Consider the following 20,022-nt stretch of genomic DNA (forward strand, 5'->3'; position numbering starts at 1 on the left):
CAGAAAACGTTTCTTCTGCGTTTGGCATATTATGAAATCCTATGGTTAGGAGGTTAAACACAATGACTCTTAGATGCTATACTTTTATGATTCTTTTTCATAAGCCAGAATCAACTCGACAGCAATGGGTAGTTTGGGAACTGAAATCTTATTTCCTCTTCTATAAAAAAATCACTGAGTACCCATTCTCTACTTCATTTAATAATCTTATACCCATGCTGGCCTTGATATAAGTTATCTTTCAAAGGCACACTTGCTAACTTACTGAGGCCACATGGTAATTTATGCTTATTTTAAGATGTTGATAAAATAATTGGACAAATTACAACCTTACTGTCTTCAATTGGAAGCTTGTTACATAACCCCATGTATGCCTCATATATGTAGAGTTTTTTCAAGAAAAAGCCTACACCATGAGAATGCAATCTGTTTTAAAGTGCATAAAATATAATTTATGCCATTTCTTAGGATATCTGTAGGGTCAAAAATGGAAAATGTACTGCACAGGAACAACATATGGCCCAATACCAAACTAGAGCACTTATAATACGAAGGGGTAAAATAAATAAACAAAAACTCAGAGGGAGAAGAAATTGAATTTCCATGGTTCAGAGAAGAAAAGAATTACAAGCTATTATTTTGTTTGGAAGGGAAAGAAGTTTTGAAATGTAAAAAGGTTCATAAGACAAAAAGACTTTCCTATGTGACAGAGAATTCAACTAAGCATAAAAGTGAATTACAGTGTTACTTTCCCCGAAAGATTCTAGATTTAAGAATAGAAACAGAAGACAAATTCCAGACTTATCTGGAAAGGACAAAATAGCATGGCACTTTTAGTGGAATTACAAAGTCTTTTCTTAGGATTAAAATGATCTGTGTTATACATATACACATATACACCTGTTTTGATTATTTGGGGGTTATCTTCTTATATATGGATGATAAATCCAATTGATCTTGGCACTAAGCATCTAAATATTTTATAAAATTTGTGTTTATGGACATGATCAGTCAATAAGTAAACACACCTAGTATTTCCAGCTTATTAGTCCCCCTTACTGACATCATAATGCCACAGAATCATGTTTAAATTCTCCAAGGAAGTTTCCATTCCTGTATTTCAGTTCTGCAACGGTCATGTCTTGTTTGCATTCTGCCATATCATTTATAAACTCAACAACATTGGGTCTTGCTATTCAAAAAAAATCATTAAAACTGTAATTTTTAAAATTAGCACTGCATAAAAACCAAACCAGCAAAAAAACCAAACCCGTTGCCCTCCAGTTGATTCCAACTCACAGTGACCCTGTAGGAGAACTGCCCCAGAGGGTTTTTAAGGCTATAATCTTTATCTTTTTCCCTCAGAGCCGCTAGTGGGTTCAAACCACCAACCTTTAAGTTAGTAGCTGCCTGCTTTAAGCACTGCACCACCAGGGCTCCTTCTAGCACTGCATAGTGAAACTATATTCAAGGTTCAAGAGAAGGAAAAATATAAGGGCAGTGAATTCACATGTGTCCAGTATACATAGACCAAAGAAACTGAGCTGGGCAATTATCTGATGAATTCAGGTTGTCGTAAAATTCAGTTCAAGCTTAAGTCCAACACCCATCTGAGTATCTGATGGGCAGAATAATGGCTTCCCAAAGATATCTACATTCTAAACCCTGAAACTTATGAATATATTGTGTTATAGGGCAAAGGGACATTAAAGCAGCAGGTGAATTAATGTAGCTAATCAGATGACCTTAAAGTAGGGAGATTATCCAATTGACCCTGTTGCTGTTGGTCTCTACCTCAGAGTCAGCCCCTGACTCGTGGTAACCCCCATGTACAATGAGATCAGACTGCTGCGATTCACAGGGTTTGTATTGGTGGCTTTTTGGAAGTAGATTGCCAGGCTTCTCAGTATGTCTTAGTCTGGAAGCTCTACTGACAGAGGGTGGTGGCTATGCATGAGGTACATCAGCCAGGAATCCAATTTAGGTCTCCTGCATGGGAGGCAGTGTACTCTTTACTGCCCTTACTGTAAACTTTACTGTAAAAATTATACCACCGCTGGATCACCGCTGTCCCCTAACTGTCCCTAATAAATACATGCTGATTCCTGTATCACTGTGAAATTTTAATAGCACAATTAGTTCTCTCTCTGACCAAGGAAATGAAGTAAGATTACATTTTAGAAAATAATTTTGTTAATAGGTAAGCATGTATATAAATACGTATGTTTTCTACAGCCTACCGGACAATATTTCTAGAATTTCCAAAACATCATTTTGATATCCAGCTATGGGATCAGAGGTGTTTAAAAAATGGAACCACTGTGTTGAGATGGTGAGTGACCTGTCACCGGAAATAATCAACCAAAAGACATTATACATGGGTGTATAGATGGATTTCTTGCACTGGGTGGGAGGTTAGGTTCAATGACCTTGAAGTCTCTTTCTGACTCCTGGCTTACAGGAAGCTTTCTTAGTACAGAGGAAACTTTTGACAGTGAAATTGTTGGCAGGAGGGGATATATGGACATAGACCCAATTAGATGTAAAGACCTGGTAACATGGGTCCTGGGAGACTTTTGCATCATTATCTGACCTGTTCCAGAGGGAAATGCTGGTACCACTTAAGGACCAAAGGAACCAAGAAGGAACCACTTAAAATAATTACAGGACTCCATGATTATTTGCTAAGTGTTTAGCGATTATGAAAGGTACACCTATTGAGCTCAGAACCCTTATTTGCATGTTAGGAGGACTCTTTTTTACAACTGCTGGGAGAGATTATTATGTAACATTCATCACTTGGAAACATTTTACTGTTAATAAATGGAATACTCCATGGCAAATTTCTTAAAATTCAAAACCAGTTAAGGTATTCAATATTAAACGATGGAAAACATCCCTTCAAATAAATCGCTACAAATGTTTGGTACATTGTTTCATAGCAGCAAATACTATCCCTGAGTCAGTGCACAAAGAAGCACTATGCAGGCAATCTACTGTCCTCTTTTTTAAGCCATCAGATGGAATGTTATAAAACTACCTGAAGATTGCACTAGTAAGTATGAGTTCATAAGACAGTAATAATCTTTACTAAAATAAAAATGAGATTTTCTTTTTTCTCACGAAGAAATGAGCCATGAAATTTGTGCTACGTTTATTGCCTGTGCCTGATTGTCTAATGGTCTATGCTCATCACTAGAGAGGGCATCTAGGAGACCTACTTTCCTGGAGAGATTAAACACTGGATGCCCTAACATTCTCCAGAATCCAGATCTGTTTGGTCATCTCCACACTGTATACCAGCGTTAAGACAAGATAATGGTATCTTGGCAGAGGCCATTTTGATAGGCAGGGCCCCTTGTTTGCCTACATTGTGAAAAGAGTCTCCGAATTCTATTCCTTCCAAACCAGCATTCCCCCTTCTCTCGACATCACTTGATAACTTTTTGACTTCAGACCTTCAGAATTTTAAGATGATAAATAAGCAGATTTGAGGGGTCAATATTTTTCATGCTGGCCCCAAACCAAAATTAGCATCACTGTGATGGGTCCAGAATCCCTCCTGATCCTTAGAAAAGGTGAGAAAGGTGGCTCTGAATCACTTGCAAAGCAATGGTCAAGCTCACAAATCTCTCCCTGTCTGTCAAGTTCTTCACTTAAGTTTTATTCTCTTGGGTCTTGAGTGCTTTGAGGCCTTTAGGGCACCTGTGAAAATGCTAATACTCCTAGGGCAGTAACTTGAGAGTTCAAATATAAGTATAATTAAAGACAACACAAGGGCTGACCTGGAATTGGGGGGTCGAAAAGCTGTCAGTGGGAATTTACAGTCAAAATCTTGGCCTTGAATGATCTGCAATCTTATTTCAGAAGTGTGACCTATTGAAAGCCTCACTGTTCCCAAATTCGGCTATTTTCTCAAAGGCGAAATGTGTTACCTAAATGCAGCATTCCCGAGAGATTAAAACATTCCATTGCCCTGCAAGTATGTAAGATTGTATATGTGTGATTTTTTTTTTATAGGAAACAACTACACATTGTATAATAAACTCCAAAATTAAAGCACATGAGGAGTTAAAATTTTATCTTTTACCTTTGAATTTTGACATGCTCAGTTACTGAAGAGAAATGTTTAAGAAATCTCTTCTATAAGATTGGAACAGCATGACACTTTTTTATTTTTTTTTTAGTGAATGCTAAATGATGAACTTACATCGGAATTAAATCTCAACTGGCAAATGTTGCATGATATGATTTGCTTTCTTCGATGAGGAAGAGGAACTCCGAATGTATGATTTATTACAGCTTTCTGAATTGGGTCCATCTGAAATAAGAAAAAAAATACAACAAATAGAAGTAAAGATTGTCAGTTCCATTGGAATGTTGCCTGTTTCATTAAAGAGCCAATCTGTACAGCTTTAATCTACTGCTCACATAATAAAGAACATTTTTAGTCTAAGAAACAGCATTTCTACTTTCTTTGAAAAAAGAGAACAAACCCAAAACTCAGTATGATAAGGAAATGATAAATCTACCCATTAGAATCTGCATACTAACCATTTTTCTCATTTAGGATCAAGAATTGTCTGAGTTTGCTAAACCTGAAGTATAATTAAGGGTATTATCAAAACTCAAGTTATTGTTAATGCCAGCAATCTTACTCAGAGGTATGCCTATAAAAAAAAAAAAAAATGCCTATATCATTGCCCAAAAATGGACCTCAGATAAATGTGGTCAGTTGAACAGCTATCAAAATAAATATCACCCCATTATCAAACATCAACCTTGTGCAATGTTTGATATCCTAAGAATACAAAAAAAAAAAAAAAATCCCAAACCCATTGCCGTCAAGTTGACTCATGACAACCCTATGGGACAAAGCAGAACTGCTCCACAGGGTTTTCAAGGAGCGGCTGGTGGATTTGAACTGCCAAGCTTTTTTTGGTTAGCAGCCAAGCTCTTAACCACTGTGCCACAAGGGCTCCATCCTAAGAATAAAAAAAAAAAAAAAAAATTTTTCTCAAAATTCTGATTTCCAAGATTTGAGACAAATAGAACAGCTAATCAATTCATTCAAAAATCATTAATCGGTCACCTAACACACACTGCTATCTTAGAGGGCTTATTACATTTGGCATTCCTAGAGTTTGTGCCAGAAGTGGATTCTCTCTCTCTCCATCTCACCCACAGGACTGGAAAAGTAACGCTGGAACATAATGTCAGCAATCCAGCTCAATAAAACCAAATGTGTCGTCACCGAGCTTTGATCCCTATCAATGGTTCTCAACTGGTAATATCAGATCAAAATTTTTAATTCCTTCTTAATACTTGTGTAACCTCTTATCTAACTCCTACAGCTGTGATGAGGTTTAACATTGATAATTCAGTGAGTTCCGGGCACATTAAGAAGTCAATAAATGTTGGCTACTAGGTTTTCTCTACTGCACACATGTGAAAATAAATGTTAACATGAGTCTCATACTCCCATAGTAGTACATTGCTGGCGGACCACCCATTTCTCACATGACCAAAACATCATAACATTTCCAAATGATTAAAACGTGTAGCCATAGCTTCTGTTGAATACCTGCAAATGCTGAAACTTTTAACTCTTATTAGATACAAAGTTCTATGACAGTTTGCACAATGAGTGAAGACAGCTCAGATGTGATCTCCAAACAAAAGCTATGAATGTATCTGAGAAATGATGTTTTAATATTCAACTTCTGTGATACATTATAATTTATTAATGCTCCTGAACCAGGAAGCGATTCATTCCACCTCCTCTTTTGTATTTGAAATCATTAGAACCAGTTAATTCATTGGCTTTCTCCACTGGTGAGGAGGAGAAATCTCTGTCTCCTCCATATTCACAACTTCTATTGGGTTGTCAGGGAGCCCTGGTGGTGCAGTGGTTAAAGAGCTCAGCTGCTAAATGAAAGGCTAGTAGTTCAAACCCACCAGCTGCTCCATGGGAGAAAGCTGTGGCAGTGTGCTTCCATAAAGATTACAGCCTTGGAAATCCTATAGGGCAGTTCTACTCTATCCTATAGGGTCACTATGAGTCGGGATTGACTAGACTGCAATGGGTACTGGGTTGTCTGTGGTGGTTGTTGTGTGCCTTTGTGACTTTATAGGACAGAGTGGATTGGCCCTGTAGGGTTTTCTAGGCTGTACACTTTACAGGAGCAGATTGCCAGGTCTTTCTCCCATGGAGCAACTGGTAGGTTGAAGCCATAGACTTTTTGGTTAGCAGCCATTAGCAGCTGAGCGCTTAACCATTCCACCACCAGGGCTCCTTCTGGCTTGTCTAGGCACTCTTAATACATTCCTCTAAATAATAACAACAATAAAAATCCTAATAACTAGCATTTATTAAGTGCTTACTATGGCTAAGAACTGGGCTAGGTGATTTACATGTTAAAGTTACATTTATCAAGAAAAACTCAGGGACGTAATCATTGATATCTTCCACTGTCCCTTTAAATGTATTGTTGTTGTTAGGTGTCTTAGAGTTGCTTCCAACTCATAGCAGTCCTATGTACAACCAAATGAAACACTGCCTGGTCCTGCACCATCCTCACTACTAAATTTGAGCCCATTGTTGCAGCCACTGTGTCAATTCATCTCATTGAGGGTCTTCTCCCTTTTCACTGACCCTTTACCAAGTATGATGTCCTTCTCCAGGGACCGGTCCCTCCTGAAAACATGTCCAAAGTACATGAGACAAAGTCTCACCATCCTCGCTTCTAGGGAGCATTCTGGCTGTATTTCATCCAAGACAGATTTGTTTGTTCTTCTGGCAGGTATATTCAATATTCTTTGCCAACACCATAATTCAAAGGCTTCAATTCTTTTTGGTCTTCCTTATTCATTGTCCAACTTTCACACGCTTATAAGACTACTGAAAATATCATTGCTTGTGTCAGGTACACCTCAGTCCTCAAAATGACATCTTTGCTTTTTAATACTTTAAAGAGGTCATTTGCAGAAGAGTTGCCCAATGCAATGTCTATCTAATGTTAACCCTTGCCCAGATTCTGGATGAGGACTCAGGCTGGACCCACAATTTTTGTGTTCACCTGTAGGTATTAACTGATTCTAGGATCCTCTTCCTCCTTACTGTTGAATTTCACCATATTTTCCTTTTAATCAAATTTATTGAGTAATAATTTATATACAATAAAATTTTACATACAGATGTAATTTGAAGTACACAATTTGATGAGTTTTGACAACTGCATAGTCACCTTTGTCATCATACAGAATACTTCATTACCCCAGCAAGTTCCCTCCTGACCCTCTGCAGTCAATCCTTGCATTATATCCTGAATCCCTGGAACCACTGATCTGCTGTCACTGTATTTTTGCCTTTTCTAGAAGTTCATATAAATGGAATTGTACAGTAAGTGGTCTTTTGGGCCTGGCTGTTTTCATTTAGTACAACGCATTTGAAATTCATCCATGTTGTGCCACGTATCAGTAGTTTGTTCCATTTTATTGTTGAGTTGTATCCCTTTGGAGTTTTGGGGGAGTATAAAAAGCACTTGGCTACTCATCAAAAGTCTGGCAGTTCAAATCCACCCAGAGGTACCCTGGAAGAAATGCTTGGTGATCTACTTGAAAAGATCACAGCCACTGAAAACCCTATGCAGCACAGTTCTACTCTGAAATACATGTAGTCACAGCGAGTTGGATTCAACAGGAAGGCAACTGGTTCCATTCCTTTGTGTGGAACTACTACCATCTGTTCACCTATCTGCCAGCTGATGAACATTTGAGGTGTTTCCAGTAAATTCTGCTATCGTTTCCATTCTTAATATACAATCTAAGCTTATTCCTTAATAAATTTGGTTCAGCATCTTAATCCAAACATTAAAAATTCATTTAAAATGACAGCATCTGTTTTCCTTAGACTGAGCCTACTACAGGCTAGTAGTGTGAAACGCCACAGGGGAAAGAGGTTTCTTCTCTAGGTATACTGCCAAGTCCCCTACCCCAGCTAAATTTCCAACCCTTCCTCAATCCTGCCTCATGCTTATTTCCTCAAAACCAAAAGAGACAATGCACAGAGTTTGAGAAAACCAGCAGCCACACAAGAGTGAAGATCTGGGCTGCTTAAACAGACCTCATTCTGCTCCCCAAGATCACTCTTATACTACTTTTAAAACAGTATCACAGAACTTTTATGATTAACCACCACAGGGAATAAAAAAAAAAAAAAAAAGAATCCTGGGGGATAATTATCTCTTCAGCCAATAGCTGGGGGGAAAAAAATTAAAAGCAGAAAGAGGTCACTGACATAAAGGTAGCTCCCTCATCACGTTCTGTGGCATCTGTTTTGTGCATAAATGGGGCTTGTTTATATCAAGGGATGAGGCGAATTATGCCTCTAATCCATTAAGGAATATTGAAGTCCTCTTCTAATGATCCTTTGAAATAAAAATGAACTATATATTTAAATCATAGATGCTCTCTGGAAATATGTAGTGCTGAGTTTTTCTCATCTATTGGTGGGCAGAATATTATTTCGGTCTTTTAGCAATGCTGGGGAAGCAGTGTCCACATTCAATCCAAATTTGTGTAGGAGGCATTTTGGAACTGGACACTTCATGCAAATGTGGCATATTTTCTAGATGTAATTCTTTTGTTTGAATTGAATGATGTTCTGATCACTTTGGCTATGAAATCAGATTTAAAAATGCAAAGTGGCGCATTCTTCTTCAGAGACAATTTTCTTTCCCAGTGTATTTAAAGAAAGAAAAAAACACTTAAAGGAATTACATTTTCAAGATGGATTTCGGGAACAATAGCTACACAACCAAAAGTAATTATCTATTATCATTTTAGGAGTCTAAAAAAATAAAAAAAAAAAACCAAAAAACGATTAACGTTTAACTCTTTATTAATGAACACAAATCATATTCACGTAGACAATACATGTTGTTGTTAGTTGCTGTCACATCCATTCCAACTCAGGGCAACCCCACGTGTGCAGAGTAGAGCTGCTCCATAGAGTTTTCAAGGCTGTGACCTTTTGGAAGCAGATTGCCAGGCCTTACATCCCAAGTGCCTGTGGGTGGGTTCGAACTGCCAACCTTTTGGCTAGTAGTCAAGTGCTTCACTGTTTGTGCCGCCCAGGGACCTAGCTGATATATACATATATAAATACATGTAAAACCATTCATAAGATGTAAATATGAGGGGGCTGTATCTAAATAATTACAGTTCTGTTGTTAATTAGATGTTACCATGTTATATATCTGAAAGTAGCATCTACTATTAAATCAGGGGATACACATATATAGCCATTTTGATCATTTGGCTCAAACTTACCATTACAAGCAGACACTTTATGTAAAAAGTGTGAAAGAGTTTTTTTTTAAAAATCTAGGTGCTTTGCATAAGGAGAGGCTTCTGCCAGAATTGCAGGCCGGACTCCGTTTTTACTGTTTACTGCTTACTCTGAGCTGACATGCAAAAGTCAACTAGCCATCATACCTCAGGAAGCCTGTGGGCTCTCCTCTTCTCATTTCCTCTTACAGCATGCTCCCAGGAAGGATATTCACTCAGGCTAAAAATCAAACCCACTGCCGCTAAGTCGATTCCAAATCGTAGCTGCCCTATGAGACAGAGTAGAACTGCACCATAAGGCTTCTAAGGAGAGGCTGGTGGATTTGAACTGCCAACCTTTTGGTTGGCAGCTAAACATTTAACCACTGTGCCACCATGGCCCCTGAAATATCCACAGATTATCAAGATTTTAACTGACTCAAATTTTATGATTAATAAAACAATGCTTACGGACTCTTGGAATTGTCTGGTAACTGTTAAAGCATGATTTTGTAAAAGCCAAACAATCAGAATTTTTTCCTTGTAAGTTCCTGGATTTTCTGTACTTAAAATCTGTGAAAAGTTCCTTTTGCTGGAGTGCTTTTGAGAATCCTTACGGAGTGCTGCCCAATCCAGATTACTCTATTCCTTCAATAAAACTCTTTGTTCTGATTTTAACATAAGCTCCAGTTTCCTCTTTGATATTTCTTGGTGCCAGAAGTGGGATTTTAAAAGTGCATTGCCTGAAGCTACCCCACAAGGACTCAAGGACCAGATTTTGGTACCAAAGCAGGGCTGTTTGGACTCACCACTCCACAAAGTTCTCAGGGATCATCACCACGTAAATAACCTCTTGAATTTTGAGCTCTGCTTTCTTTTTTTTCTTGTGTTGAGTTTTTCAAGAATTACTGGATTCTAATTTTTTTTTTTTTTCTTGACTGTTTAATTTTGTCTTGTCTGCTTTCATTCTGCCTCTTGTAAGACTTTGCCTCCAATAGTGGCTGTGGTGTGAAGTTCTGGTTCTGTCTCTTCCAAGAGATTTTTCCCTCCACTGGTGGCAGGAGAGTGAAGAGTGAAGTTCTGGGTAAATTACCGTCCTAAAAGTTTTTGAGTTTGTGGAATCTTGGACTCTATAAACCACAAAAACAAAGGCACAGGATGATGAGTAAATGCCATTAGGGAGGGTTCCTGCTGTGAAAGATGGTAAAAGACTCCTGAATCAGGAAAAACCAGTTCAGGGGATGAGCCAGAAGCAATAGGCTATCTGCCAGTTGTAAGACAATGTGCTTCCAACAAGGCACGTATTGGTTTAAGCGATATACTGTCCAAACCCCATGCAGTCCCTTGTCAGGATTTTACTGAGTCAGAGAGTCCTAAACTTTGAACAAACTCAAACTTTCCCTGAAAATGAGAAATGCCTTATCTAGGGGCAATGCAGAGTTCCTTATGGGACTCTGATATATACACAAGCACTATGGCTCTACGGTGGGCCCTGGTGGTAAAGTGGTTAAGAGGTCAGCAGCTAACCAAAAGGTTGGCAGTTCAAATCTACCAGCCACTCCTTGGAAACCCTATATAGGAAAGTTCTACTCTGTCCCACTGGGTTTCTATGAGTTGGAATTGACTTGACAGCGATGGGTTTTTTTTTTTTTTTTTTCTTTTCTCTTTTCTACGGCTCTGCCACTTGCTTATACATATCTGCTTGGCATAGACTTATTAAGGACAGTGTGGAAAAAAAAAAGTGGCCACTTTAGAGTTCTTTTGAACTATCTGAATTAAGAAGATTCTAAGAAACGTCAAGAAAGCAGAATTATTTTCCTGCAGGTTACTGTGTCAAAATTAACAAAATAAAGCAGAGAGCTACAATGTAAAAGCCCTGCTCCTTTTGCCCCCTTTAAATATCCATCCTTTTATTATGGACACTGAGGGTACTTTCCCAGTAGAAAAACTAGTATGTTTAAAATAAGAGACTAGGTCTCTGGCTGGCAGAATGAATTAGGCTTAGAAGGAATAAAGCCAAAGTTTCAACCTAATTCTTAATACCCCTGATAAGTGAGACTCGATTTCCTGCCTACCAGGTTTGGGGTTCAAAACACTATACTAGAAGTAATTTAGAATTTCAGTGATCATTTTAGGGAAATGAGTTCCCATGTGTGTTGCCTTTTCTTTCTTCTGGGAAACTTTAATGTTCAGGATTTGTCAATCTATCTGAAAGACATACTGTATAAATTGTTTGTTTAGTTGGTATAATAAGACCTTAATATGAACCTATTAGTCTAAGGTACTTTTCTAAAGGATACTACAAAATATTCAAAGATAAGGTTATGAAAATATTTATAATGATTCTGTACCTCTGGGAGGTACTATTAGATTATAATATTTCTTCAAAGAATTTAATCTGATTAATGATAATTAATGATAAAAAAACAAAAATTTAATCTGATTAATGATAATTACTGATAACTGCTTATATATTTAGTAGTCCTAATATTCTCTGGAATTAACAGGATTGATTTTATTCTAACAAAGTTTTTTATGTTTTGTGTTACGCCAATCTTAAAAGCAGTTTTTAATAAAAAATCTAAGTAATTTGGGCTAGATATTACATGAAATATGTTTCATTTAGTGAAAAAAATAGTAACTTTGTCCTGAAAAGGAACTGGTTTCTAAAAAATTACAGTGTTTCTTGTCTTTCAAATTACTTAAGCCAACCCAAACATCTGTAAATGAACTTAGATTACTTAAAAGGGTTGAGGGCAGAATTTGGCTTCCATGGCCCCACCCTCAAAGCTACAGCTTGCCTTTGTAGCCCCGGAGAACTACTTTTAAAACAATTCAGTGATTTTTTTTTTTTTTTGAGTCATTTTTCAAAATTGTAGAATTCATTTTGTAGTTTTTTTTTTAATTTCAAGTGCTATAATTTAAAACTTAAGCTGTGTTTAAAAACATCAACAAAACTGTATTGTATTTCTTTACTCTAACTGTACAGTGTAAACCTAATTATTTTATCATGGTTTAAATTTTGCATATTTGCTTTTTCTTATGCTTTTTTTTTCTTACTGAATTTGTAAGATTTTGTTTATCAAAACAACTATTATGTGGTGGCTTGCCTATGACATGAAATATTTAATATTTATTTTATTTTTTAATTAGAATTTATTTCAAATATTTTGTTCATGATACTATCCTTCAGGGTCACATGCTTATCAATGAAATAACCCCAAAGGAGTGACAGAAAATAACCTGCAGCTAGTTATATTAAGGAATAATCACTGTAAATGATGAACAAGTTAAGAAAACACCAGTATTAAGAGCTCAGCTGCTAACCAAAAGGTTGGCAGTTTGAATTCACCAGCCATTGCTTGGAAACTCTGTGGGGTAGTTCTACTCTGTCCTATAGGGTTGCTATGAATCAGAATTGACCTGATGGTAATTGTTTTTTTTTTTTTTTTTTTTTTTCTGGTGATCCTAACTTAGTTACAACAATTGGTGGACTCTCCTACCTATTTAAATTTTGGCAAACTCCCCATCATCTAAACAGTGGAATAACTCACACCACGTCTTTTGAAAATGTTGGGCCTCTTCCACTACCCTTCTATGTCCCCAGCCCACCTGACAAAAGTAGCACATAGCCATATGTAGAATATTATTTTCTAAGGACTGTTTTTATACATTGAGCACAGCAGGTATAAATGGTGGTTACTTGGTCTGTCTTTCATTTTTTATACCTGACTTTCAATGCAACACACAAGGTAGGTGTTGATACTGAGGAATGGTGCTTCTCCTGACAAGTATATGTTAACTGTTTACATTTTATATCTGCAGAATTATTTCTCTATAACTGAATTGTTTCTAACTGAATTGCTTCTCTATAACTGAACTGTTACCTGTGGAACATGAGGGACTTCACACAGTGAACTGAGAAATGCAGACTTAAATCAATGACCAGGTTTTAAGCAGAAAGCCCATTAAAATGAGTGACCAGTGACAGCAAGAGGAGGTACAATTCAAAATGTAACATCTAAAGGTTCACTTGGCGTGAATTCACATATTGACTGCAAATGTTAATGTGCGATATTTAAGATTAAAATACATTAGCCTTTTTACATGTTTTGCAATAGCAAATGTGCTTTCGATGGTTTCAAGCCATGACTTCCAGCTTCTTTTGAAGTTCTCAGGCTTTTTATCTACCTCTTCCCTGCTCAAACAACATGGTGCGATAATTTTTTTAGGCCAATTAGAGTTTTGAGACTATAAAACCTCTTGAATTGAGAAACAGGATTGGATTCATGATTTTAGAAAAAAATATGAGCATGAATGTGCTCTTAGTTTACCTTAGTTTGACAATTAATTTGCTTTATTTTCTCCAAGTTAGATTATTTTATTACTGCACTTTAACAGGTAAGATGCTTTCAGAAGATTCCATATCTTACATTCGATTGTTGATGAGCCATCTCTATCGATAAAGATTTTGGTTAAATAAGGAAAGCCAGGTTTTCTTATAGTATTGTTTGTTCTAAATGCCAGATGCTAGTTGCCAACCAGCATGTTTTGGTCAAATTCAGAGAAAACGAACTCTTATTTCTTAATGTAGACTAAAATATTTATCAAATTATATCCTGAAAACAAAGTTGTTTGTTAAATGTTATGTGCCCTAGGTTTTCAAAATACAGCATCTAAATATAACTTTCCCTTTTCACTTAAGTTGAATATATATGTGCGTGTGTGTGTATATATATATATACACACACACGCACATATATAGAGAGAGAAGCTTTTTGAATCTTTAAAGCATCTTAAACATTTTTTTAAAAGTAATTACAAATAAAGTTTCTATTAAGCAGTAACTTATGTAAAGCCACCTTGCTTATCTTATAATTTTGTTTTTCCTCTTTATACACATAAACAGAGTATCTCAACAATTTTCATACTGTTTGCTAAACAGTTCTCACTTATCTACATGTGGCTGCTGACTGTTCCTGGTACTCGTTCTTCTGAGTTGGTAAAGGCACAGTACATCCACCCCAGATTCCTAAGAGAAATGCCAGCCCTTCAACAAGAAGGTGACCACACAACTTCTCTGATGGATACAAAGAAGCTCAACAGTATGTAAGACAGCCAACTTTCTGAAGAGCCTTTTCATTTTTCTGTTCCATCCTAATCCTCCTGTGTTATCTAAAAGGATGAAGGTCAAGAGAACATCACTGTCTAAGTGAAATGGGCAGCAGGCAAGTGAAACTGTCTCCTGGGAGACAGGTAAGACTTCGTTTACATTATCGGCCAGCATCTGCTACATATATGAAGACCTAACCACTCAGTGCTACCTAGGCCCATGCCTGCACAACATTCTGAGGTATCCATCTCAGATAGCTCCTGACTATTAGGAAACTTTGTGGAAAGCCACAGAGGATTTATTCCCACCTTGTGAAGAGAAAGATGAAAATTTAATAATAAGGTTTTTATGTGTTATATAAAATGTGTTGTCAAATCAGGAGAAGGGCATGATTTTTCTTTGGGTTAAAATTTATATGTTAATGGTGCTATATCATAATTTTATTATTACTATTCTTTGCTAACGCCACCAGTGTTTCCTTTGCTAACCTAGTTGCAACTTTATTTCTTTTAAATCTAGCACCAATAAAGCCAATGGTTTAACTGGAGAATTCACAACATGTACCCATGAAGTTTTTTTGTTTGCTTTTTTATGATTCAGATGTTTAGAAACTTGATAATCCTAGTTTATCCTTGGTATATCCTGACTCTTTAACATTATATCTTAATATTATCACATATCATATCTAAAACTCTTTAAAAACAAGTTTGATCATTATGATTATGGTTGGAGATAACTTTAAAGTTTTTTTGTTTTTGAATTGATTTTATTTGGCTTTCTATTACTTTTATAACTTATTCCTAGCAAATCTTTCACTTTTAAGAGAATTATAAGTTAACCACAACCATTTTAAGTTTGTCATCCGTAGATAAATTTCACCTTGCTTAACCAAAACATTTCAACAAAAACGGACTACATCAGACTTACGAAGATTATAACATTTCAAATGTGAATGCCAGAGGGACTAAATCGAGACTTCCAAGACTCCTATGCAGAAACTAACAGACTGCTGTTGATCCACAATTGTATGGAAACAAAATTAACTACATAAGAGTAAGGAAACTAAAAGAATGACCATAAGGTTTTCATAAAAACATGGCTGATGTTCAATGTTTTATTTTCTAAATATAGGAAACCATTTTTATTTTCCTTTCTCTCTTTCAATATAGCCATTGCCGTGGAGTCAATTCCAACTCCTAGTGACCCTTTAGGACAGAGCAGAACTGCCCCATAGGGTTTCCAAGGAGTACCTGGTAGACTTGAACTATCGACCTTTGGTTAGCAGACATAGCTCTTAACCACTATGCCACCTGGGTTTCCTCCTTCAATATAAATACCAGTTAAAACTAATAGCATTACATTAATTGCAGAATATCTTGTGGATTAGAAAATGTTATGGCACATGTCAAAGTTTGGACTAAATATATTCAGAATGATTTGAATAATTCCACCCGTGGACTCCAAGAAATGAATACTGAAATAACTATGATGGGAGAAATACTTCTTCAAAATCAAATGGCCCTCTACATCATTATTGACTACACAAAGATGCACCTATACCATTATTAAAAATGATCGTTAATGTTGAATTTCAATGGTCCTGTTGCTTCCTTAACTGATATTATATTCTATATTTTAGAATCTTTCTCGTCATCTCCATTATTATAAAATGCTGATTTACCATACTTATTTCCACTTTGAAACAATATTTTTCACAGGTTAAAGAAACATTTGATGACCAGAATTTAGAATCCCAAAATTTACCTAATATCATCCCAGGAGACTATATATTGAAAAAGACATCAATTGAAAGACTCCTTAGAACATCTTAACTTCTTTGAGATGTTCTACAGTAAAAGAAAAATACAAGTTTTCAATAAATGATTCCTAAAATAATTTAACCAAGTTTCTTGTCCTTGCTTTATTTGTTTGATACCATTGTTTGATGTTATATAGTTGTTACAAAATAATCAAAACTAAAAGAAATTGAAACATAAGGTTTATTCCAAGCAGCTTTCTACTTGCATATTGGGAAACCATTCTGATTCTAAAAGACAAAAACAAACAAACACAAATTTGGTTAGAAGTAGACTAATTACAATGAAGCTTATAAAGAGAAGAGGAAGGAAAATAGAAAATCAATCATTAAGTAATCTTAATGTATGGATTGAGCCCTGCACCCCATCTCCTTTACTGAGATCAACTGATAACTACTTAGAGATAGTTTCTGGTCTGGCTGCCCCTCCCCCATTCATTTGCACAAGTCTTTAAATGTAATCTGAAGCTTTAAAATGATAAAATGCACCTCATGTCTCAGGAAGCAAGAAAAATTACCTAAAGTGACATTTTTTTTTGCATTACATAATCCCTGAGCTAGTTTATGGTTAAGAAATGGGTCTTTGTCACAAAGGGATTTGCACAGATTTAATCATTGTGTTAAACTGGGCCTCAGTTTCCTTATTATTAACACTCATTAAAGCTAGAAAAACAAAAGTTAGTAGTTTTACAGTTTTGGGGGTCAGGCTTTCACTGTTAAATGTTTGGTTTCTTGGGTGAGAAAAAAAGTGTCCTGGTGGCCCAGTTGCCATGAGTAGAAATTGACTTGGAGGCAATGGGTTTTGTGTTTGTTTTTTGCTTTTGAGTAAGAAAAAATCCTTGAAATCAAAGTAAGATGTCTGTTATTATTTTTTTTTTCCTTTGGCACAGCTTAGGCAACAATCACCTGGGAAAAGAAAATCATTACAAAAATATAAATAAAGTATAAGACCTTCCATACAATAGTAAAAACACTACACTAAAAATGTAATATATAGAAATCAAATGCGTAACATTTCAGGTACATTTTACTTAACCATACAGCACTGAATTAAAACCTAAAAGAAATGGTAAACTCAATACTATATTTTCAGACATATTTATCTAATGTCTAATTTGGAAGATTTTGAAAGCTAAAATTTTCTAAGGCCGTTATCCACCCCTCCCCCACAAGTCAAACAAACAAAAGTAAAGAATGATACACTACTTATTGATATGCTCAGCCAAACTCTAGACTAAAATTCAATCTCAGACTCGGCCTATGGCCTCATTTAAAGCCTAATGAATACGTTTTTCTTCATTTCAGGTTTAAGGATCTTTGCATTTCTATCTAAGGCTGAGGTTGTCCCTTACTTCCCTCTGGGCATTCTGCTAAATTGATTTGTAAATGAGTATACAGGGGAGATGCCTCAGGCACAGGCAACTCAAGATTCCTGGCTCTGGGAAGCCTGATTTGTTTTCTGAGAGGATGGGGCTTAACCTTGAGTTTACATTTCCTGCTCTCTGTTCCAACATCCTATCATTAAGGAGGCCTGGTGTTTTTTTTTTTTTTTTTTTTTTTGGTGGTACTGTAGTTAAGAAAGCAGTCAGCTGCTAACTGAAAGGTCAATGGTTCAAACAAACCTGTCCTTCTGCAAGATGAAGATGTGGCAGATCACAGCCTTGGAAACCCTGTGGGGCAGTTCTACTCTGTCCTATAGGGTCACTATGATTCAGAATCTATTCAATGGCAACAGTATTTAAATCAATGTTTTTAAATCAAAGAATAGAAACTTAAATGCCAGAAAGTTTAGAAGTTCAGAAATGTAAAGGTTGGCTCTTCCAACTGGTATTTTTACTTAATAATGGCCAGCAACAATAACTTAAAGGTTACACTTTATGGAAGCTTACTGTGTGTTTGATGTTTATAAGCATTATTTCCATTCGCACAACTTACTGAGGAGCTCTTATTGCCCTGTGCAGAACTAGTAGTGTCAGAGCCAGGTAATACCTACAAACCTTCCACTCTGTCCCACTGTCTGTCTCAAGTGCCACATTCAAGCTTTGTGATACACATCTTCCAGCGAATTTGTGTCTTTGTAGTATTAAGTGACATTGAGTACAAATCAGATGTATTGTATCAACTTAGAATTACCAAAATTTGTGTTTGTATTACTTACAGTCACACATTAGAGGAAAAAAAACAAAAAAAAACTCCTAATAATCCCATTCCCACAACAAATCGACCTTTTGAAAATTTTGCAATTCTGTCGTTTTCTTTAGCTTTTTTAATGAACATATAACTTACATACAAAAAACTGCATATATCTTAAGTGTATCATTCTTCGATTTTTTTGATAAATGCATACACCCATGTTCCCATCATTCTGATAAAGAAATAGAACATGTTCTGCAATTCTAGAAGCCTCCTTGCTGTTTCTGCTTAGTCATTAGCCTTCAGTACTCACTGAAAACAACACACTGCTGCCGGATTAATTCTGCTCTGTAGTGACCCTCTACCCTTTAACGGTAACCACTATTATGAGATCTGACACCATGGATCATTTTTACCTGTATTTGCAATTCATAAAAATGTAATTATATGCTATGTATTTTTGTGTGTGTGTCTGCGTCTTTCACTCAACATTATATCTGTATTTTGCTTATTTTTCATTGTTGTATAGCATTCCATTGTGTGATCATACTGATCACCAAGGCAACCAGGAGCTGCTTACCTGCTCCTGCTGTCCATTAGCAAATAAAACCTTAGGTGATGGGGATGGGTGTGGCTCAGTGGGGAGCTGCTCAGACCAAGGAGAACTTCCTCCTCCTGTCCATTGTTCTCAAAGAACTGGGTGTGGCTCAAGCCAGTCAAACCCAGTTTACTAGCCTACATGCCAAAGAAAAAAATGCAATTTGTCTTACTGCACTTGTCCACCATGAAAACTAAGTGGTCCACAATGTCTGTATGTACTTCCTTGTGAGAGGAGGTATAAAAGGTTCTACCTCCCTTTGTTCAGAGAGCTTGATTTGAGGTATACACCTCCTTGCTCCGTGCCTGTGTCTTTGCAATAAATGTCCTTCCTCCCTCCTCATCTCCGTGTGTCTTTATTGATGAGAAGCCACACCAAGCAGAGTCTGCTTTGGGTAACAATACCACACTGCTAAGAAGTCCTGCTGTCACAACAGCTAAGCAGCTTGGTTGTTTACTGAAATGTTGGTGGTTTGAACCCACTCAGCAGCTCTGTGGTGGACAGACCTGGTGATCTGCTTCTATAAAGATTACAGCCATGAAAACTCATGGGACAGTTCTACTCTGTCACATGGGGTGACTATGAGTTGGTATCAACTCAACAGCATACAACAACATAATTGTTCACCAATTCAACTGTTGATGGGTATTTCAGTTATATTCAGTTTGGGTCTTCTATAAATATTTCTGAGCATGCGTTTTGCTGGACATAGCATTCATTTCTGTGAGGTCTAAATCTAGGAATCAAATTCTTAAGTTGTAGGATATGCATTAGTGAAGCTTTAACAGATACTACTAAATTAAAAAAAAATAGCTCTTCAAAATGATTGTTCATCTTTGCACCTTTAAATACATAATTTTATATAGTTAAGCATAATGTAGATGGAATATTTTCTCTCCTCTTAACAACATATGAAAAAGATACTTTCATTTAACTTCAGTTTTCATATTTTCTAAGTATATGGTGGCATATTATTTCATTAAATGATTGTGCCATAATTTACCAATTTTCTGCTGCTGGATGTTAGGTTGT

General features: G+C 36.4%; 1 protein-coding gene across 1 annotated transcript in view; it reads right to left on the reverse strand.

Moving 5' to 3' along the window:
• The window catches only part of ZNF385D (zinc finger protein 385D), a gene marked incomplete at its 5' end in the record, with an annotated part of 268,425 nt that overhangs the window by 138,758 nt on the left and 109,645 nt on the right, over positions 1-20,022 (reverse strand). Inside the window, one exon of the mRNA XM_010595557.2 lies at positions 4,211-4,321. Within this exon, the coding sequence (XP_010593859.2) occupies positions 4,211-4,321 (111 nt within the window). The remainder of the gene's footprint in view (positions 1-4,210; positions 4,322-20,022) is intronic.

The sequence above is a fragment of the Loxodonta africana genome, chromosome 27 (genome assembly GCF_030014295.1).
Source record: "Loxodonta africana isolate mLoxAfr1 chromosome 27, mLoxAfr1.hap2, whole genome shotgun sequence".
In the NCBI taxonomy this organism is placed as follows: Eukaryota; Metazoa; Chordata; class Mammalia; order Proboscidea; family Elephantidae; genus Loxodonta; species Loxodonta africana.